We start from the raw sequence: 24119 nt of genomic DNA, 5'->3' as shown, positions 1-24119 counted from the left end.
ACAGTTATCTAGTTTGCAAATAGATTTTATTTCTTTGTTATTTGGTAGTATCTAAAAGAACTCAAGTATTCCCATTTGTGACTATTGAATATAGCAAATGTTAGAAGGAAAAAACTATGTAGTTTCTGGCCTGCTATGTTATAATCTTTCTTTCTTTCTTTCTTTCTTTCTTTCTTTCTTTCTTTCTTTCTTTCTTTCTTTCTTTCTTTCTTTTTTTATCGTTTTCTTAAAAAAAAAAAATCAGGTACTGGAGGTACAGTGAAGAAATGAGATCCATGGACCCTGGTTATCCCAAACCAATCACAATTTGGAAAGGTATCCCAGAATCTCCTCAGGGAGCCTTTGTCCACAAAGAAATGGTATGCAAACACATTTCTGTTTTACTAATTTGCTAATTTACTAACACGCTTTATGTAATACAGAGTAGCAGAGCACTGAATGACTATTTGTATTAAGTAGTGGAGGAATTTATGAACAGAGGAAATATTTCCTGCTATAGAACTTGGTTTTGTGAAAAAGGCTTTGTTTGCTTGCATGTATCACTTAACACAATGAAGGGGAAAGATCTTTCAAATTTAGCATAATAAACGTTAATTTTCATTTTTTTGTTTGTTTTATTCTGTCAATTCATTTAATTATTTCTGTTCTCTGCATTAATTATTTAATTATTATTAAAGTATGTCTTAAAAATTCTTCTTAAAGAATTAAAGTATGTCTTAAAATGAATTTTCTAACCACAGTATATCTCTATTTTACTACTGTCAAGGCGTTGGCTGTTTATACAATTTAGAAAGTAATACCTTTATTCTGAATAACTAGAACAGGGAAACCAGATCTTTATCTGAATAGAAATCTTAATCTGAAATATCCTTAGGAATTTATGTTATCAAAGATGTCATAAACCCATGATAAAGAAATGCAAATCATGGGGATGTTAGTATAAGGTGCTACTACCTGGACCAAGATGGATCATCACATATAGGAATCTAGAATTTCAGTTAACCACAGTTCCAAATGAATGAGAGCAGTCAAAATCTCATCTATTTTATGAGAATTCAGTGCTACCCAGGGCTACTGGCAGGCTGCCCTCAGTTGCACAGAGTGTAGGTCCCTTTGATGGGAATAAAAATATGCATTTGTCCTCATTTATCATTGTTGGAAGAAAGTTGTATGGCATTTATGATTTATTTATTAATAAATTTTGAGTTCGTTGTGCTCACCTCACAGGCAGCACATATATGTATTGCCATATTATTTTAATTTCCTTTTAATAAGTAGGCAAAAAGATTTCTTTCCATGTATAGATCATTTCCATCTACTATTTCAATCTCCAACTTGATTAAGTGATTTACTACAGATTTTTTTTCCCCCAAAAAATGTCTAATTGCTTCCTTGCTTCATCTCTGTTACATCCAGAAGTAGAAAACATCTCTGGATTCCAGCATTTTGGCTAGACTAGATTTTTTTATGTTGTTTTCCTTTGGTTTATTTTATTTTTACTGGGAAGTAGGTCAGGCATGATGACATTCTGCATGTATTACACTCAATAACTAACTGTTGTTTGTAAATACACATATATGTTTGGAAATGGGCACAAACATTATGTATGCACACACAAGCACAATGGATATAACCTACGCTCTCTTCCCTTAATTACTTTTAAAGCATATTTCTAAAGATTACATCCAAAAGGAATTTAGCATGTATATATGTTTATATATAGTGAGGCACTGGAACAGGTTGCCAAAGAGAAGTTGTGGATGCCCCATCCCTGGAGGTGTTCAAGGCCAGGCCAGATGGGGCCTTGGCCAACCTGATCTAGTGGATGGTATCCCTGCCTATGGCAGGGGGAGTTGGAGTTAAATGATCTTTAAGGTTCTTTCCAACCCGAGCTATTCTATGATTCTATGATATCTGTATGTATGCATGTATTTATATATTTTTTTTTCTTATTTTGACTGCATATCCCATAAAAAGGTTTCTCTATTGAGCTCAGGTACATGTGTCTGTCATGAATGCAAATTATCTTAGTGTAACACTCAGATGAGTGGTTTTCAAAGTACTACAGGGGCAGAAAACTTATTACTAAGGCAGAAAAGACTCTTCATGATGTCAGACCCACTTCTCTTCCCCAATAGCTTTGATAGCCTGTCCAAGAGTCTTTGAATGAGGAGGGTGGTAAAACATGACATTAGATTGTGAAGAAGGTGAAGGGAAAAGGGCATTCTTGGGCTTCTCAGGAAGCCTAAAAGGACCCTAGGGCAGAAAGAAGGATTGAAAATGCCGTCATAAAGTTCCCATTAAGACCACTAAGACATTTTTCATGAAATAATGAAAGCAGGCATATCTTGAGAAATAGTTCACATCTCCACTGCTGCTTGTATGGAAATAGCAAGAAACAAAAACAGATACCAATATGAAGTAACACAACTTACTTGGAAAGAATTTGAGTGCATTTTGTCTGGATCCGTTTTCCTTTCTTTGGGTAGAAGAGCTGACATGCAAGCTTTTCTTCATAGTTCTGTTGGTGACCATTTGAAAGCATATCTTCTAATTAAACCAAATAATTTCTAATTTTTTTTTTGGTTTTCCTTTTTTTTTTTTTTTTTTTAATTGTGCAAACCATGCAAATAAACACCTACAGTAAGTGTGATAAGAGACAAAAGGATTTCCTTCACAATTAATACTAACTAATGTCAGTATTTTGGGTTAAATGTACCTGATATATACAAGTTTGTAGTTTATATATATACGTTAGAATACAGATATAGAGATGTCATTTCTATATAGTCTCTCTATATGTATAAGAATATTTTTATAGATAATACATCAAATTGCTTCAGCCGAAGTACTTAACTGTGAGAAAAAAAAAAAAAAATGCTGGAAAAAAATCCATCAGTTTGCATTCAGCCTATAAACAGTGGGAGGAAATTCACCCTTTGTGAAGGTTTGCTGTATATATATATATATATATACATATTATTTTTTTTTTCCAGATTAATGCCATTTTTCATCTGGGATAATAAAGTAACTTAGATTTTTGTCAGGGAGTCTCTCTATTTTTTATTTTTTTTCATTTAGGCATATTTGGTAATAACATCGGATTGCATCTGAATGATCAAATAGCAGCTCCCTGCAGAAAATTTAAATGTGTACACCTGTGTTTTTTTTTGGCAAAGCTGCTTTTATTTCATACAGTTTCCTTCTTCTGAAGTACAGTGGTAGGCTATGTGACACTGAAGAGAGAGAGCTCTTATTTCTGGCTAGCAACTTATTTCAGTAGACTTTTCATCTTGAAGAGCTTGAGATGCTTCAAAGTGCATAGAGCTGGCCCTGAGGATTACAGCTCCTGTTGGGCTTTCAATGAATAAACAAATCACCTGGACCCTGGTCTGTCACAGATAACATTTTTTGAAATTCCTTTATTGTTTGTGGTAATGCAGGAAATAAAATCTTTCTATTCTATAAAAAATAGGGGAAAACAGATTTTCTAGAGACAGGAAAGAAATGAAACTTGGAAAGTTTTGAAAGGCCCATCAGTAGGGTATATTCCTCATATTTTTTATCTTTCTAATTGTAAAATAATTTCATACCAGTAGTTTCAGTCATTGGGTGCAGATGACGTGGTTTGATCTGATATGACCATGAATAATTGCAATTTTCTTCCTCAGGCTTCACATATTTCTACAAAGGAAAAGAGTACTGGAAATTCAATAACCAGATGCTCAGAGTGGAACCTGGCTATCCCAGATCCATCCTCAAGGATTTTATGGGTTGTGATGGACCAACAGACCGAGACAAAGACCGACACAGCCCTCAAGATGACGTTGACATTGTCATCAAATTGGACAACACAGCCAGCACTGTGAAAGCCATAGCCATCGTCATTCCTTGCATCCTGGCCTTGTGCCTCCTTGTCTTGGTTTACACTGTGTTCCAGTTCAAAAGGAAAGGAACACCCCGCCACATACTGTACTGCAAACGCTCTATGCAAGAGTGGGTGTGATGTAGGGTTTTGGTTTTTTTTCTTTCCCTCCCAGGAGTTTGTGGTAACTTGAGATTCAACACAAGAGCTGTTATGCAGTTTCCTAGCTAGGAGCAGGCATCTGTCAATCTGAAACAAAGCTGATCTTTAAAACCCAGGGGGTTGCCGGTCCTGCGCATGAGTGGCGATTTGCTCAGCTGGGAAGCTTCCATGATACAAAGTATCTGCTGTTTCTTCAGTCCTTTGTCTTTCTTCGTCATTCAATTTAGGCCTTTCCTCTGCACGCTAAATGCCCGATAAACTATCAGGATTAACTAACAAAGAGGAAAAATAAAAAATCTCCAGTGTTTCTACATTTTTCCCTTAAGGCCTGTTCCCCTTTGAAAATTTTTTGCTGAAAGTCAATTTTTTTAGAAAAACACAACAACCCGCAATGGAACTTTCAGGAAAGTGAGAAGACCCAAAACAGCTTTGTCTCCAAAGAGGATTGCTTTCTGTCTGCTATGGATAAAGTCCTATACTCCTACTTCCAGTTTGTCAGGTGGGAGACCTGGATGACACGCAGGACTTCAGACTGTTCGGACAGCCATTTTCCAACAAACAAGGGGCCAAAATATCTGCAATATAGTAACAGCCTTAATAATACATTCATTTTGTGTTTTATACAGCTGCTCTGGGCTATGTCCTCAATGTTTTAAACTCATTTATATTCATTACTATATTTAAGAGGAATCTTTTTATTGGTTTGTTTGATTTTGGGTTGGTTTTCCTGCATAATCTTTCCCAAGCTGTACCAAGCCAACTGCCCCAGGCCTTTCACAGGTCTGTCAGGAGCATTCATTCCAAAGCATGGTAAAAAGCAGTGTGTCTCTGAAGTGGATTTCAATGAACTAAAGCAACAGTCATGCTGTAGAGAAACTTGACACTGGTATTACTTTGGTGTAACCCTTTGAGAACTATTGCATTGGTTTGCAGAGTCTGGTGGATGTTAATCTTGGTTGTCATTAAATTACAGGATTGTGTTTTGGAAATACAGGTTTTAAAAGAAAAACAGTTTTTTGTTTTTTTTTAAAACGGATTTCCTGTGACTGCAAGTGAGTGTTTTTAATTACTTGCATTATTGATACAAAAGCATTTATAACATAAAGAGAAAACAAACTATATTTACCAGCTACTTTCTGGTTAAATGAATCAAACGTATTTTAATATCTTCTACCACTTACCAAGGATTTTTCTGAACTGGCTACAGTTTTATAGCTTAGCCTTTTATCTTAAGCATCTTGAATTTCTCTTTTAAACTATGTTGCATGATAATTCAATTTGCCTCTTCAGAGGTAGAGTTACAGTTTCAAAGGAAAACCAAAATGATGACTCCAATATTGCATGAATATCCTCTGGTGTGTTACCCCCTTGCATGTTCACCATAGTTCTCAAAGGGTTAGTCAAATCTCTGGCCTTTAGCTGAACATGATATCATTGACAGAGCCAAGGGACCACCAAAGCATTTTGTCATTACGTGTAATTTGTGCTAACAGCAGTATTGTCATTTTCATGTGACCTGCAGAGCAGGTTTGTATCAATATTTTTTTCCTAGAGAAAAGTCAGCAACTGACAGACCTCTTTATTGATTTTAGGAGCTGCTTCTTGCAGTGATAGGCTTTACAGTCACTGGGCTGTGAACTTATTAAAGATGGTCAGAATGATGCACCCCAAACGTCAGACACCTGGTTTTTTATGAAAGCCGGGATTTGAGGGGAGTAGCTTTTGCAACAATGAACAGCTTGCCTTGAACTTGATTATTGACCTGTTGACTGTCATTACCAAGTTAAACATTGTCTTCTGTGAACAGCTTCACTGTCTGAATTTCCTTAAAGTGTACTGTCCTATGTCTTTGCTCTTTGACCTTTAACTTGCAAACTGGCACAAACTGAATGGAATCTGGTGTTGCTAATGATCTAAGATGGGTTTAATTTCTTAAAAGGCCTGATGTACATTATCCAAAATTAGAGAAAAAAATGGTGAAGTGTTTTCTTAGGAAAGAAAAGACAGAAACAAAAATATTTATGATAGATCTGTAGAAAGGTATTTTGCTATGTATACATGCACACTCTAAAAATGAACTACAGTAGAAATGATTTTTTATTTAACTTGAATACAATTTTTCCATATAAAGTTATCATTTCTACAGATAGCTAGTTATTAATGAAAAGGTTATAGGAAAGTATTAAAATACTTGAAATGGCCAGTATTGGCTTTTACATAAAATGAGACTTTTGTACTACATTCAGCCAATTTCTTACTGATTTCTTAATTCACATAACTGGATCATTTTTTAGAGAGTGTAGGTATATATACACATATATTATGGTTATTATTATTTTGGTAATGAATAGCTTGACTGCCTTGAATTTATATTTATATTGAGCATAGCATGAAAAATAGTATGCCTTTTTGTTCAATTATATGATTTTATATTGATTTGAGGACTTATTTTATGAACATGTGGCATGCTATAAAGCATTGCAAATTGTTATTTCTTAGAGCGTAAACAGATATACATATGTAACGGCTAACAGAAATGAAGATTAGAAAAAGATATAGTTTTACAACAAATATGCAATGCAGATGGCATTTTCGAGATGTTTTGTAGAGGTACTGCATACTGTAGGTTAGAATTGCACCAGTATCAGCCCATAGCATTATTTAGTAAATCCAATTCAGTTGTTGCTGAAAATATATATTAATTCACAGTTAAGTAATGTAGGGTATTTACTGCGCATCTGCTCATTTGGTGAATTTGGAATTCAATGCCTCTTTGTCATATATATTAATATGTGTGTGTGTGCATGTATTTGTGTATTTAGAAATGCATGCACACACTCACATACACATACATGCATATTTTAATTCATGCATACATTTTTATTGTCAGCAATCTACTATAACTTATATTTTACTACAGACAGAACAAAATGATTCATCACCTGTTCCAATTTTGTCCCTTGGATAGTTGGTGGAAAATACTAACACTATTTACTCTGCATTTGGTTTTCCTCTACAACAGGAGAACTGGTTTTATATTCTCTTTAATTCAGAACAGCATCTCATCTGTTTTTTTTGTTCACTTGAAAATTTCACTTCAATTTTGAAATATCTTTCATGGCAGCTTTAACTTTTTGTGCAACTGTTTCCCTGAGAGTAATGAAGTGCTGAGCATGTTGACTGTTGTTTTTTGATAAAGTAACAAAAATGTTTGCATTTGGAGAACTTAATTTTAGTTATGCAGGAAGGTAAGTGTGATAAGTCTAGTGCTTGGTATATGGTACATCATAGATACCTGAATACACAAGTTGATTATTTTCTTTTACTCTAAAGTGCATATATATTATATACAGAGAGGGAAAAGTAATATTATATTGGCATGTTTATGTCATGCAGAGCAAGATTTTGTCAGCATTTCTCTTATATACTCCTATTTTCAGTAGGTTATAACACAGTCATAAAGGTTTGTTTTAAGTCGGAGCAATTGTGGTCAGTGGAATTTCCAAATACATGTTGGCTGACTTTGAATTATGGAAGTTCAGATTAAATTAGTGGTGTTGCCTGATTTAGTTTTGAACTCAAACAAGTAAAAGTTCTAAGACAATGTTATTTTTTGAACAGTTGTTTTTCTACCAGGGCCTATAATTACAAGCACTAATCAAAAACAAAGTGATTGAATTCTGCAATCTGGGTTCCTACTCACATGTCGTAACTTTTCACATAAAATTTTTAATAAGCCTTTCCATATTGCTACTGTCACGATGTGTACTGTGGAACAATATAAAACTGAATATTCATTGTGTTAATCAGTTACAGTCTATCAAGCTGACTATACAGGGCTGTGTATCTTCAAAATACTACGGTCTATATGACACAGGAGGCCAGAGTAGATAACATCACCGTTTCACCTGGCCTTTTAATGTATAAAGCTATGAAAAGGTTATTGACTGTAACATATTGACACTTTTTTTTTCCAAAAAATACACTTAAAAAAGTATGTAACTGTATATTTACTGGATAGCCTGAGATGGAGACACTCAAATGACTCCAAAGGAGCCCTTTCAAGTCTCCTGAATAAATGTAATACATGTTTTATATCTTCCTATGAATTTTTGTTCTTTTTGTTTTTTCAAAGTGGAGTAAAGGGAGGCAATAATTAAAGGAAAAAAAAAAAGGCTACTTTTGTGAATGAAAATGACAGAAATTAATATATTCAAACATAAGGGGCAGATTTACACTTTCTCTTGGCAGTATACTTCACCTCCCAGTTGTTTGGCCAAGACTCTTGTGCTATGAGCACTGTGGGTTAAGAACAGAATGTAAGATTTAATTTTGAATTTTCAACTTTTTTTTGGCTTACTTCACAATCCTAATGTCAGTTAAATGTAGCTTTTGGTACCAAATTATATATAATAGAATTCTAGCTTGTTGGTTAGAAAAAATATGTGTAGGGTAGAAAGTAGGTCTGCCTAAAAGCAACAGAAACATTACATTCCTATTGTTTTTTGTTTGTTTGTTTGTTTTTTTGCATTTAAACCATCACTAGGGCAAAGCTTAAAAAACGCCAGATAGAAAACTGAACAGTGAATGTTCCAGTCACTGCATTTTTAAGAAACTAGAAATGCAAACTATCACACCATTAGCAGCCTAAATTGGAGATAGCACAAGATAACCAGGCTGAAGGATATGGCTGCAGGGGCTTGCTCTGTCCTGGCTTACATATATTCTTAGAATGAGGCCTAAGTTTTATCACCAATTGCAGAGGTGGCAGAAGCTGTGTACCGTAGTAGTAAGAGATTTGATGCAGCCATTACAGAACAATAGCTCCCTGTCGCCTTTTGTTGTTGTCAAGACTGTCTTTGGACAGCTCTATTTCCAGAAGTGTAAATAGAAGACTGCAGCCCTATGAGCCACAAGGAAAATCATTATTATCAGTGGAAGGAACAAATGTCACTGGCCACTTAGGTGTTCAGCTATGCTGTAAATCAAATAATGTTTTGTGTGAGTCGAGGAACAGATAACCTGTTATTGAATACAATGCTATATCTGTGACTGATAGATCAGTGCTGTTATGTTAAGAATACTTCCTTAGCTCAAAGTACACAGACTCTAGAGAGGGTGGTTCAAATAAGACCATTTAAACATATGTCAGTTACAAAATCAGGTGTAAATGAACCATATAACATATAAACATAAAATTAATATCTGTTTATGCATATAAATCACTGATTTGTCAGCCAATGATCTCGTGAAAAAAAATGTAATGTGTGAGTCCAATCTCTCTAATCCATTCTTATGACTTATCCTCTGAGATGTCAGAGGCTGATAGAGATCAACATTGTCATCAGTGCCATAGATGCTGAAAATGTCTGGTAAACATCAAAAGCATACCATCACTTGTTGTGGACTGGCTCCATTTTACAATTGATCTAAGGTAGACTCTAGTGTTAGACAGCATAGATTCTCTACGATGTGTTATTTGAGGTATGTATGTAACTAAGAAAGCACAATGATAACTGGAGTTCATATTTTGAAGGTTCATCAGTATGTGACCACAGTAAGCATTTGTTCGTCAAATCAAAATGACTTTCAAAGTACGTAGACAGCATTGAATACAAACGTCATAAACAGGTTTTGACTCTCAGCATTCATAAGCTTTAGCATATCGTCTACAATTTGTAGTCATTTGCAGTTGCCTATCCTCTTGTTGAGATATGACTTTCTATGCGAGGTGTTTAAAGTATGTTGACCCTGTGGATATAGCCTTAAGTATTACTCTGGTCTGCCCATAGTACAGATGAAATAAATTTGAGAGACAGATAAAATATAAATGAAGAAATGTTGATTCAAACTAACATACTAAACAGGATTTTCTACACTTGGATGTGCATGCAGCACAGTGCTGCTTGCTGTCACACTACATAAACTCTAACCATTACATATGCCAGCCATTTATGATGGCACAAAGCTTTCCAGTCATACAGCTTAGTTTCTTCTGCTTCTGTAAAATGACATTGTTCACAGCTGGTAATTATAATAGCCACCACATAAACTAGAGTTTTCTGTTTAGTTAATAGCCATCTCTACCCTATGAAATTGCATCATATCCTTTTTATAACTACATCCTTAATCTCTTTGGCAAGCTCTCAGCATATCTTAATTCATAGTCTTTCATGCCCCATGAATAAATAAATAAATAAATAATAAAATTTGCTCTTGCAGTAAAATATATACTGAGAATTCTCTTCATCTTGCCATCTGGCACTGACATATGGAATAATCACTTTTATTCTGTGTCATGCACGTGTCCTGGATCAGACATTTGCCCATCCATCATTCTGGGAACTGGGTTTCTGGGAAGTAGGATTAGCAACAGAAGGCTGGTATAAAATAGCTTTCTGCAGTAAGTGCTTAGACCTTAACATTACGACAACAGAGTTTGAAGAGTTTTTAGGGAAGTAATATATTACTTACATACTGGTAACAATGCACTGTATCTCTGCCAATCAGCGCATGCTCAGCTGTGTTCGCCACTTGCAGAGAGTAGTGTGTTAAATCAGAAAATAATGTTTCTAATCCATATTTCCATCCTTATATATTGACATAGTTTAAAACCCTGTCTACACACATATTTGTACTTACATGGCTATAAATAAAATTGTCAGACTTGCGGAAGCTGACAGTGCTTAGGGTCAGTATATAGTCAGTGCTAACTCATTTATAAGGTGTGAAAAAAAATTGTTTCCCTTACTATGATTTCACAACTTCAAAGAGAAAAAGGAGGTTGGCCAGTAGTGTAAAATGGTGGTTTAAAATACTCTTTATTTTTCAGTGTTAACACTTACATATTATACGTAGCCCAAAAAACACTATTATACAACTGATATAGTCAAGATTAAATGCACAGCCCCCTATTTAGGCATACAAAGAATCTAAACAGATTCATATACTATGTATGCATTGCTTGGTTATTGCCACAAAATTTTCAGTGCTCACACACTGATCACATTAATATTTTATGGGATCACCATGTTGAAGTCAGCTCTGAGCAGTTTGTTTGCTTGGATAGAGATTTATAACATTAGGAAAGCACCGTTATATGCATTAGGAATAGATACATTTGACGATGTGTATTCAGAAGACATCACCAGCAACCTACAGCACTGTTTTAAATGATTGTGGCAAACCACAATTCACACCTGAAAGGCATAGCTGTGGATTGTATTTGCATAGCTGTGTTTCACCTTACATAATGAAGTGCTATGAACTCAGGTCATGAATCACAAGGCAGATGAAAACTATTAAAGACAAACAAACAGACAGACAGACAACAAAAAGAACAACCTTTAGGACATTAATTGTCAATACAATACTCACTCAGCTCACAGAAATACCTGAGATTGCTATACCCAAGAAAATTTAATGCTGAGTAGCATTCCAGTATTGAAGGAATGTGTGATGACACAAATAATCTATTCTCAGTTCTTACACTGTGTAATGCATTTGGTGAAATACTGTCAACTAAGTGTATGTCTAACATCCATCCTTTGTGTGTTTCTGAAACCAAGCAGTCATCTCTTGTCAATTCATGCTTAAAAGTTTGGACTTGTAGTGTCATTCACTATTACTGTCTTACTGAGTCTGAATGTAAACTATGTTACAGGATAGATCTCCCATACAAGATACACAGGCCATCATCTGCTATCTGTGCATTGCTTTGAAGATTGTTGTCCTTGGATCACAGTGATGACAAATACAGCTTTTTAGGACCATTGAGATCTTTCTTAGAGAAAACATATATTAGTCATGAATTGTCTTTCCAAAACATCTAGGATCCACAGGAGAGCCAACTAGGTCTTTTGATCAAAGACAGCAGGCAGACACAGAAAAAGCAAGGGAAGTGCATTTCTGTTTTTCATTTCTAGAAGAATATAAGGAAAGGAATGAGAACACTTTGCTTCATAACTGCAAGTGCAAAACCAAGTTGATGGGTAGGGAAGGAACCAAAGATGATGACTGACACCACAGAAAATTGCATGTACCCACTACCTTGTTTACTGACATTAGAACAAAAGGACATATTATCAGGAACTCAGTGATAGCTTTGAAAGTATTATTGATTTCCAACAAAGATAATTGTTACACTTTAGAAAGTCCACTGAATTATATATTTGATGTCATATCCCACTGGTCAGTCAAAAAGGCGCCTCAGCAGAGTTGCTCTAAATCTGACTAGAAATATACAGAGAGCACACTAAATATCTTCTACAATTGTAAATTGTTCAAGAAAGGATTAGTCAAACCAATATCATCCTGAATCTATGTGCAAAAACTTGTCACAGTGAAATGTTTTACCCTTGTTTTTAGAAATTAGAACTCCATAGTTAGCCATCACTGGAAGAACTCTGCTGGATGAGATGTTGAAGGAGAAAGAAGCCTTTACCTATGTTAGTCTATATTACAGACATGTATCTTTATTTCTGTATCTCAGTCCTGAAATATTTGATTTAATAGAAACACACCTATGACCTCTGGATGGATCATGTATCACTTTCTTTTTTTTTTTTTAATTTAAATTGATAAATATGTTCAAATTTCCGATCCCTCCCCCTTTTTGTTTATTTTTTTTGACTGTGCCTTGACGTGTTTTGACTGATTGATACAATTTTTAATGTATTCTGATCTTGGTAGACAAGTGAGAAATGGTCTCTTAACTCTACAGATGAAGAAAATAAGATTTTGTTGTCCACCTCATTAATCAGATATATTTTCACAGTCTATCACTGGGAAATGCAGCTTTTTGTCAATGATGTAAAGGTAGTATCTTCTCAAAAACACATCATATGCACATTAGAGGAACTTGGAATATATCTTTCACTAAATCTTGTTCATTGTCCAGTACCCCAACAGCTGAGCTCCAAGTTATTCACTTCAGATTGCTAAAGTCTCTGACATCCATTGGCACAGCCATGCTTTAACTTTTATAAAAATGATGTGGCACAGCCAGCACTGACCATCATAGACTTCATGTTTGCATCTCATGGCTATTCCATTGGTCATAATGTAACAGCAAAGAGCTACCATTTTTGATGCCAGCCCTTGCACACTATTTACATCCACGGTTTATGTTGTCTGTGAGAGATGGGAAGTCTAGAAAGCTGTATTTTGAGAGTATTGGTATTATTTGCAGTGGTACCAGTTCTTTTCTTTAACCTTTTCTCTTCCATCTTTACATTCTGATGCCTGTAATTTATGCCATAGCTACTCCAGCAATAATTATAGGACTGGACTCTCCTCTACAGCAAGTCAGTTCATACACAGACATCAACCACCATTAAATTATTACTCTGGCATAACAGACTAACACTGTTGCATGGCTGAATGTTTTCCTATTATACATTGTTTTCTGAATGATCCTAATTTTTAGGTGTCATAAACAGTGTATTTATGAAGAGCTCTCCTTATCATCTGCTACTGTAGGCTGAGAATTAGATTCATTATACAGTTTATTCACAGCTTGCAGAGAAAGGTGCAAGTGTTTGACTTCTGCAGGTTTACTGTACGTGGTGTATTCCTACATGCTCAGAAGATGTTTAAGGGAGGTTATACCTGCTCTTTGCCAGTCCCGTGGTTGGTACTGTTAGTGGTTAAAGCGTGTATGGCTGGTTTTGTTTGGGTGTAGTCAATCAGTTTGATATGTTTATGTACAAGAAAGGTGTGTGTCTTTTTTTTTTTTTTTCTACTACATACACATTCTTGTTTCCATTACTTTCCAAATAACATTCACTTTTTTTTTTTCACTCCAAGTGCTGTAATCTTTTATCTATCAGAACATTATTTTTTTTTTTTAGTCCTGTTTTTTGGGTGTGATTTGTGATTTTAGAAGCTGATTCTATTTTCCATGTAGTTGCCATTCTTTCCTCCACCTAATTCCCTGTAATTAAAGTAGCAATTAATCTGGTTCCAATACGTTAGCTAGAATCTGCTGCAGTTATGAGTCTCTTCCCACACCATGATATCCTTGTTTATCCTCCACCTCTGAGAAAAAGAAACAAACTTTTCATGAAGAGACAAGGATTTTGGTGCAGTTGCTAGGATGTCTCTGAAAGTGGTTTTATGCATAACATTACTGTAAAACCCACACATTGTTAAACATCAACTCTTTTCAAGCTCTACTTTTTGAAACATCCAACAGTTGCTCACTTAATTTACACGGCCTGACAAATAACTCAGAATATAGATGTGATGATTTCTCTGTGTCATGCAAATTTCTTACCTTTATTTTCTTTTCTCAGCACAGCCCCATGCATTTCATGCCCATGTTTAGCTCATTAGAATGTATGTTAGTAACAAAATAACTGGAGCTTTTTTTTTTTTCTTGCCTTTTTTTTTTTCTGCAACTAAATGTCATTTTATTATTGTTATTTTATTCTATTTTATTTTATTGGCTCACACAGCATTCTATACAGTAACCTTTTTATAACTGACATATGTTATTCCTTCAGGTAGCTTTTACTGACAAACACAAAGCTTGTTTGTGTGCAAATGCAAGGCTGACTAAATGGTGCTAAAGTGTATTATGACTGTCAGATATAATCAGGCAAAATTTTGTGGTGCTTAGACTGATTTTTTTCATTGATTTTATTGATCAACGCATTGAACAGTGTTTTATTATACACAAGTTGTCTTTTATTAGTAAATCAAGACCTCATAGTGCATTGTTAAACAAAATGGGTTAACTAATCTATGTAACAGCTCACCAAGCTATTATCTCTTTAACTCCTTATAATGTTGTGTCATTAAAGGTCAAGGGGTCATGATGATAATCTCATTGCTGTAGACCATTAACATGACTGAACATTTTCAACAAAGTACTTATGTTTACAATGCTATAACCCTTTGACTGCTGCGGCAACCTTTAACCACAGGAAGTCACATGCTAGAATCATCATTACGGTTCTTGCCATGGCAATCAAAGAGTTAAGGGCTGTGCAGTGATTTGTTTTATATTTATTAATTTATATTTATTTTTGTTTTCATTTGAGAAGGGGGGAATTGGGGTGGGGCAGTTCTTGTCTGCTGTAAGTGTCTTAACCAAGGGAAGGGTTAAAATGGCTTTTTATACTATTGCATCTTATGTACTTACCATCGTTTCATTGTGTTGTAATTAAAAAAAAAAAATCTGTCAATAAATAAGAGAACAGAAAAAAAGTTTCCTAAAGGCATTGTGGTTTGCTTGGTACATATTACCATAAGATTTACAGTTGCTGTTCTTTAGATGCTGTATAACATTACAGCCAACTTTAGCCTCAGAAAATGAACGAATAACAGATACTGACAACACAGAGAGATATGGATATATCTGGGTATAAAAAGGGTAAAAGAAGGATTAGTTAATTTTTCAAATCAAAATAGAGTAGAATATCTAATTTATATGAGAAAGGTAGAGTGCCTAGCAGTGTACCTACTTCTGTAATATCTGAAGCTCCATTCATTAGACTTTACTGATGCAGACACTGTAAAAAAATGATGAACAGGTGGCTAAATTTCTTCCCTTCTTTTGAGAACAAACAAAAAAAAAAAAAAGAAAAAAAAATAGTGTCAGTAAAAGGTGTCTAATCATTCAGCCTAGAAATTAGCTCCCGTTTAGTTTTGTCTGCAGGTGATTGACATAAACAGCAGTTCTGAATGGAAGGGTTTAGGGAGTGTCTTAAATACCTTAGCATCTTAAGTTCAAGGAAGTGTTTGGTTTCTGAAAGAGAAGAATTAAAAAAACTTCCAAGCTGATCCATGTCTAATTTATACCATTCACTTCATAGGTGAATATGCTGCAAAACGCAGAAAACTTATTAGTAAACATCTAGCAATCACAATTAGCACAAGAGAAATTTGATATGACAATTCAGTCTGTTTCAGACCTATTTTCATGATTATTTGGCAGGTAATTAATTTTTTGTTTTAATGTTTGGGCCCAAATTCAGAATTTAGCTACCAGGAATTATTCTCTTCCAAAAAATCTTTTCAAACAAGAAACACAATCAATACTAGTTTAACCAATTGGACAAAATTAACTATGAATAACAAATATTTCTAATCACTGCTTGCCAACCACTCTCACACTACGTTTGAATTATTATAGTGAATAAAATCAACTAAACATCTGTATATCAATAATTGCCAATGGAATTAAAACTTATGAATATATTATTAATGACATCCTTCAGTTCAACACAATATCTGTTGGCATGGCACAAACTTGTTTTCTGCTCAAAATAACCTAAGGATAAAGGAAATGAGTGTTTTACAGATTACCTAGCATGTCAAATGGCAAAATTCTGGGTGCTTACCAATTATGAGGACTGAAATTTAATGAATATTAGTCAATCCTAAAACTTACAAAACATGTAAGTCAAACTTCTTTTTTTCCATGTATATTGCTAGGTCACTGCTGCACTAGTAAAAATGGGTTTGTATTAAAAGTAGAATTCTGCTATGGGACATGCAAGGCTGAAATGTACATTTGAATTGTGCTTCACTAGGAAAAGAAACTAGACCCTGATCAATGCCAAACCAAAGTCCATTTGAGTTACTTTCAGCCCCAAAGGACATAAACTATTATCCTCTATACAAACATTCAGAATGCATAGGACTTTTTACAACACTTAAGCATTTTTGTTTCCTTCAACAAGAGCAATAAGAAGGACCCAGGTATCTACCTGCTTGTCAGCCTCACCTCAGTCCCTGGGACGGTGATGGAAAATCTAATCCCGAAAAACATTTCCAGGCACATAAAGAGTAAGAAAATCAGGCATAGTCAGCTTGGATTCACCAAAGGGAAACCACGCTTGACCAACATGATAATCTTCTGTGATGAATTGACGAGCTAGGGAGCTGTGGGGAGAGCAGTGGATATTGTCTATCTGGACTTCAGTAAGACTGTTGACACTGTCCCCCATAACATTCCCGCAGGTGTATGAGCTGCATGGGCAGACAGGGAAGTGGATCAAAAATTGTCTGAATAGCCAGGCCCAGATTGCAGCAGTCGGTGGTACAAAGTCTAGTTGGAGGCCAGTAAAAGAGCAGAATATCCCGGCGACAATACTGGGCCCAATCCTGTTCAAAAACTTCATTAATGATCTAGAGAATGGGGCAGAGTGTAGCCTCAGCAAGTCTGGAGATGACACGAAAATGGGAGGAGTGGCTGACAGAGAGTCTTGCTGCCGTCCAGGGGGACGTGGACATGCTGGAGAGATGTGCCAACAGGTACCTCATGAAGCTCAACAAGATGTGCAAAACCCTGCACCTGGGGAAGAACAAGCCCAGGCACTGGTACAGGCTGCAGGCCACCCAGATGGAATGCAGAAAAGGACCTGGGGGTCCTGGTGGACAACAAGTTGAACATGGGGCAGCAATGTGCCCTTGCCTCTAAGAAGGCTAACAATATTCTTGGCTGCATTAGGCAAGGTATCACCAGCAGGTCAAGAGAGGTGATCCTTCCCATCTGCTGAGCCCTGGTGAGGCCACATCTGGAGTGAAGAGGCTCAGGGAGGATCTTATCCATGTCTATAAATATCTGAAGGGAGGGTGCAAAAAGGACAAAGCCAGGGTCTTTTCAGTGGTGGTCAGTGACAGGTGGACAGTGACATGGGCACAAACTGGAACACAGAAGGTTCCCTCTGAACATTAGGAAGCAGGTCTTTTCTGTGAGAATGATGGAATATCTCCTTGGAGATATTCAAAAGCTGTCTGGACAGGGCCCTAGGCAACTTGCTCTATGTCCGGGCTTCAGTAAGTGGTTGGACCAGGTGACCTCCAGAGCTCTCTTCCAACCTCAGCTATTTTGTGATTCTGTGATTCTAAGATTCAGTATTTGTCGCATGAAATGCAACATATAGACTTTCACTTAAGTACCTCCTTCCTTCATGAAATTCCTTTTTTGTTTGTTTTTTTTTTTTTTGTTTTTGTTTTTGGTTTCCTGATCTGAAATGTTCAAGTTATAATTCAGGAGAACCAGAGTGGAAAAGTTGCAAAAGCAAAGCAGCATCCAACAACAATTACAAAAATTGTTTGAAGAACCAATATTTTTCAAATATGTTTTTGTATTAGTATTTAATTTCTGGCAAGTGTCCAAGCTGAAATAAGTATTGTTTCTACCACACTGGCAACGTTCAATATATTGATGTGGTTTGGTTTGCAACTCATTTATCCCTTCACAAGTCACTGCAAGAAACAACTCCTAAAGAGAATGCTTAATTGCCCAGATGTTTGTATGAAATTACTGTCATTAATCTCTGTATTGATTATCTTTCTTTTCTCTTCCAGGATTCTTCTATTTTTATATATTCCCCTGAATTGACATGCAGAGGCATCCTTGTTATCTATGAATTGCTCACTTGCTGTCTAATTGCATGATAAGAAATTTATTGTGCAGTACTTTTGTGTTATGGTTCACAGACATTTTTTGCTTTGATTTTCAGCATTAGACATTCTTACCATGACATTTGACAAGTGTGGCTGCAGCCTCCTGGTTTCTACACTGAGATCCTGTTACCTTGTCACACTGGCCAGTTTCCTGCTGCATGTCTTTGCCCATGTTTTCATTATAGCAATGCATTCAGGTTGAAAAGATACTGAAGAGTTTTTTTTGTTTGTTTTTTATTATTTATTCTTGTTGTTCTTTTGTAAGAAAATACTATATTATCTGTGAAGGACTACTTTTACAAAGAAGATACAGGGTATCTCAATACTATACTATCCGAATCTCTCCCAGGTCCCATTTCACTGACTGTCCACATTGTGCGTGCATTGTGGTTTCTCTTTTGGAGTGCACTAACTAGGTATTTTAGAAATAAAAAGTATTTTCTTTTGGAAACAGCTATTCCAGGAACCACCCTGGCCTACTGAACAAGACAGCATCATCTCTTCGATATCATCCCAGCAGGCATAAAACTTTCAAGCATAAGGCATCTTCTGAAAATACTTCAAAAAGAATCAGAATCTCTTGGTTCAGAATTAAAAAAAAAAAAAAAAAAAAAAAGTTTCCAAGTCTTATTCAGATATAAGCGACATCCGATCATGCACTGTTTAAACTTTGAACCATAGAAAACTGTGAGTTAAAGCAAATTTAGACCTTCACCAAGGTCAGTCTAGCCTTTCAGAAGATCATGTTTAGGACAGAGGAACTTAAATGCCCCTCACAAGTCTAGGATAGGGGATAACTACCAGCTTATATCCCCTGATCTGTGGATAAAGTAAGTACATTGATGCTTTATCCAACTATATTTGTGCCCTAGATGGTGGCAGTTTCTCTTGGTAAGACATGCAAGTTAAATAAATTGTAACCCTGTCGCTCCTCAACTAGAAGAACAGAGATGCAGACAGTAACAAAAGATGCTGGAAAGTAATGTTCAGAAATACTACACAATTAAAGGAAATAACATGTATGTCAGAACTGTCAGGGATATCTGTACAGAGAAAAGAACAAAGGAAACTGGAAAGGAAGCTCAACATAAGTTTCTTCATATTTAAATATTTGATGTGCTTGCCTGCTCAGCAGTACTATAATTGTATGCTACCACTGGACAATAAGGAGTCAATGATAGAACCAGAGTCTCTGTCTTGCTTTTGGCTGGGATGGAGTTAATTTTCTTCCTAGTAGCTAGTATGGTGCTGTGTTTTGGATTTAGGATGAGAACAATGTTGATAACATGCTGATGTTTCAGTTGTTGCAGGGCGGTGCTTACACTAAGCCAAGGACTTTTCAGCTTCTCATGCTGCCCTGCTAGCAAGGAGGCTGGGGGTGCACAAGGAGCTGGGAGGGGACAGAGCCAGGACAACTGACCCAAACTGGCCAAAGGGATATCCCATACCATATGGCATCATGAGGAACAATAAAACTGGGCAAGTTGACCAGGGGGTGGGCGGTCACTGCTTGGGGACTAGCTGGGTATTAGTCAGTGGTGAGCAATCTCACTGTGCATCACTTGCTTTGTTTATTCTTTTATCATTATTATTATTTTTTTTTTTTCCCAATTCTTTCCCCCATCCCATTGAGTGCAGGGAGGGAAGGTGTGAATGGCTGTGTGGTGCTTGGCTGCCTGCCCAGTTAAACCACAACAGTCCTTTTGAGGTCCAGTGTGGGGCATGAAGGGTTGACATAATGAGAGATCTGACAAGAGAACATTAAAAAAAAAATCATTATAAGCATGATATCCATTTAACTGTTACTGGTAACAATGTTGATTTTTTTTTTTCTCTTACAGTGGTTGTGCTTGTTCTCAGAGTTGTGTTGAGTTACACATTACTTGCTGTATGTGTTCCCTGTCGTACTGTTTATCATCTCTGGGGGCTGGTTTAAGGTTATCATTTCGCTGTACACTGGCTTATGAATCTGGTATTTGTACTCAGCATTGCTGTCATTTCATACTTTGGGAACCATCTCTCAGAAACTATTAATAAATTACACTCTTTGCCTTTTCTCCTCAGGGAGACAATATATGGGGAGATGAAGAGCAACCCTTTCTTCCACTTCTTCACCCTCCTTTTCTCCTCCACCTCTCCATTCTCCTCCAGGCTAGTTACAATACCTCTTGAGAATTTTGAATATCCTTGGGATGTTCAAACAAGTGTGTTCCTATTGCTCTGTCTCCTGAATGTGTTTCAGGTTTATTTATTTTATTTTATTTATTTTATTTTATTTTATTTTATTTTATTTTATTTTATTTTATTTTATTTTATTTTAATTTTATTTATTTTATTTTATTTTATTTTATTTTATTTTATTTTATTTTATTTTATTTTAATTTTATTTTATTTATGTTAAACAACTATTTAGGAATGCCACCCAGAGATCTGCCCTAAGGCAGAATAGCTATGAGTGGCAGGGAGTGTGGGAGGATATGGGCAGGCACCTACAACAGTGGGCACCTCCAATGATTTGAAACTTCGCCCCTAAAAAAAAGCAGAATCCTGAAAAAAATGGTAAAATATTTGAAAAAGTTACGCCGTCACCCTGGCAATTCCAGAGACACAATTCACTGCAATGTGCTAGGGTTTGGCTTATGCCTACTGAGCAGTACTCAACTCTAACCCAACTCTTGTGACAGGTCATGCAACCACTCCAACCCCCATACCAGGCCCTGAAGCAACTCTAACTCCCGTGACAGGCACTGCAGCTGGACCAGAGAACCAACCCATGCTGGTATCAGTCACCCCTATACACAAGGGTTAATTCCCTACTAAGAAGGGGAAGGATGAAGAAGAGGGTGAGGCAGGTTATTCAGAAGCAGGGCCATCATGGGAACAGGAGGAGGAAGAGGCAGATCTCATACGTGTGACAGTAACCACCTGATCCCTTATCCCTGGGTAAGCTGTGAGATACGTGACAAGATTTCAAATGTTGTCCAGATGAGCATGATATCACATGGCTGCTCCGATGCTGGGATAATGAGGCCAATAGCCCGGAATTAGAGGGCAGGAAAGCCAAGCAACTGGGATCCCTCTCTAGGGAAGGGGGCATTGACAATGTGACTGGAAAAGTGCCACAAGCCTTCAGACTCTGGAAGTAACTCATGTCAGGTATGAAGGAAAGGTGGCCCTTCAAAGATGTTATATGTCACACAGGCAAGTGGACAACTACAGAAAGAGGTATACAGTACCTGAGGGAATTAACTGTTCTGGAAGTGATTTATGGTGACCTAGACAATGACCAGATATCCAAAAATCCAGATGAAGTCAAGTGCATGCTACATTTGTGGCAGAAATTTGTACGAAGCACACTGTCATATGCCAACTCATTAGCAGTAATGACCTGGAAAGACTGAGAGGAACAAACGATGGATGAATTGGCTGTCCAACTCTGGCAGTACAAAGAAAGTCTCCTTTCCCCCTATGGACTTGTGTCTTGGCTGTGGAGAAAATTTCCCAAGAGGTCCAGCAACTCAAAGAAAATATATCTTCCACCCTAGCTGTACAAACTAGTATCTCAGCTATTCAGAGTAAGTGTTCCACTGTTATAGAAAGGATATAGTGGGTACACACCACATGTCACCCTGTGGTTTTCCCCGTGTGATCATGGGGAGGACATGCAGAACTGGGATCAGAAATCTACCTTGACCATAAAGGCACAAGTACATGAGTTGCAAGGAAAAACAATCACAGAAGAGAGTTCTTCCAGGAAAATTAATGCTCCAGTTTCTGATTGGCAGTTCCCCAGACAGAATAGAAGGGTTGATCTTACTTCTGATCTTAACAAAGGGACTTGTGATTTTCATTTACAAGAAGTGACTAATGAATATTATGACCAGGACTAGAGGAGCCCTGCCTCCAACCAGGTGGAGGAAAGGGACAACAGGGTTTTTTGGACAGTATGGATTCAATGGCCTGGCACATCAGACCCACAGGAGAACAAGGCTCCAGTGGACACCAGTGTAGAGTGTACCCTAATGCCATCAAGCTATAAAGGGGCAGAACCCATCTGTATTTCTGGAGTGGCTGATCAATTGGAGGCTGAAATGAGCCTAACTGGGAAAGAGTGGCAAAAGCACCCCATCCTTGGCATAGACTACCTCAGGGGAGGATATTTCAAGGACCCAAAAGGAGAGCCTTTGAACACTACAAACAGCATAGAGAAGAAATATCCATTGAGCTATCCTGCATGTACATCAACTAGCAGAATAGGACGTATGTGAGAGCAAAAAGAGGCTTTGCAAGGGCAGCAATGCTGAATACCCTCTGACTGTAATGCTGAATGCCCCTTACAGCTTTTGTGAATCCAACTGTGTGTACAGTGCTTTGCTTATAGGCAGGGTTATGTCATATAGCACAAGCTCTTATCTTGCTGAGAAATGTTACTATACTGTGTACTCAGGTCTCTAAGAAGAAGAGGGAACAGACAAATGAGGGCACAGAGCACACTACCAATATAAGAAAAAGATGGAAATAGGGGAAAGATAAACATTCTGTGAGAAATGAGAAAAGCAGTAAAGAAGAGAGGGTTTAGAAAGGATAGTTTTGAGCTTTACTTTATAGGATATGGAAATTAGTGGAACTTCTATTTACCTTTCAGAGAAATCTGGGCCATGCATGTTTTTTCTGGTTGTGTTACTTATTAAATCCAGGTACAATAGGTAGTTAAAGAGGAAGCAGCAAAATAAATCCAGATAAGCTGTACTGGAAAAGTATAAAATGCCTGAATGTGAGATGATTTCTCAAATCCTTTGATATAAAATGAACATTGCCTAATGCCATAAAGTCCTAATGACCTTTAAAAATGCAAACGGGGAATTGTAATCTCATTTAAATGTTAATTAAAAGAATTGAACTTAAGTGGTTCAGAGAGACAAGAAATTTAAAGTTCTGAAGATTAAATTATTCCTTTGATGGGCCAGGCTGCATGGTGTTGTGCAGTACGTATGCCTCTGTTGATGTGAGCTGCTCGAACAATTCCTTGAGGGACAAAAGCTTTTTTCTAACCTCTGCCACCTCTCTCCAAATTATACTGGCACAATCATACACGCTTGTTTATCTCAGAAGCTGTACAGTTCATGCAGAGCTTTCTTCTTCATACATAAAAGTAATTATTTTAGCACTGGTAATCTTATTCCCCCATATCTCTTTCCTTTTAAACTCTTTACATGGATTGTTATAGCATCAAGTCCCAGTCTGTAATCCGGCAACCCCAGGAGTTCCTCTAAAGCCGATTCTGTCCATCTGCATGGCCCATAAAGTGGTCTTGCAGCTGCTTTTGTAGTTTTGTGGCTGAAGCGAGAGAGATACCTAGGTGATGGCAACATTAGCCTTACTGGAATAAGATTTAACTTCCCAGAACAGTCAGAGATTAGTTCTTTGACTCCTGGTGAATCACATGATCACCACTGGCTAGCTGTTGTCATATTCTGTACTGAAATGAATAGAACTGCCAGCACTGAGTTATGTCTCTCTTTAACACTCAACTCTGAGCACTAAAAATATGATTCATAACAGTCAACTTGTTGAGCAAGGTGACACTTAAGATGGTTATTAAGCACTGGGAAGCCAGCGCAACTCTGTCTCATGCCTGTGCCTTAGCCACCATCCTTGGTAAGAGCTAGGC

The 24119-nt window shown here is 36.8% G+C and overlaps 1 protein-coding gene across 2 annotated transcripts in view; it reads left to right on the top strand.

Moving 5' to 3' along the window:
• Positions 1-15238, top strand: part of MMP16 (matrix metallopeptidase 16) — a 200228-nt gene extending 184990 nt beyond the window's left edge. The window contains exons 9-11 of one of the 2 annotated variants that reach the window (XM_040546313.1): positions 245-359; position 2175; positions 3672-15238. In XM_040546313.1, coding sequence (XP_040402247.1) covers positions 245-359; position 2175; positions 3672-4006 — 451 coding nt within the window. In that variant the 3' untranslated portion in view covers positions 4007-15238. The remainder of the gene's footprint in view (positions 1-244; positions 360-2174; positions 2176-3671) is intronic. The other variant, XM_040546312.1, reaches the window with a different exon arrangement.
• The last annotated feature ends 8881 nt before the right edge of the window (positions 15239-24119 follow it).

Source organism: Cygnus olor, chromosome 2 (genome assembly GCF_009769625.2).
Source record: "Cygnus olor isolate bCygOlo1 chromosome 2, bCygOlo1.pri.v2, whole genome shotgun sequence".
NCBI classification, from domain to species: Eukaryota; Metazoa; Chordata; class Aves; order Anseriformes; family Anatidae; genus Cygnus; species Cygnus olor.
This window is presented reverse-complemented; position numbering and strand designations above follow the sequence as displayed.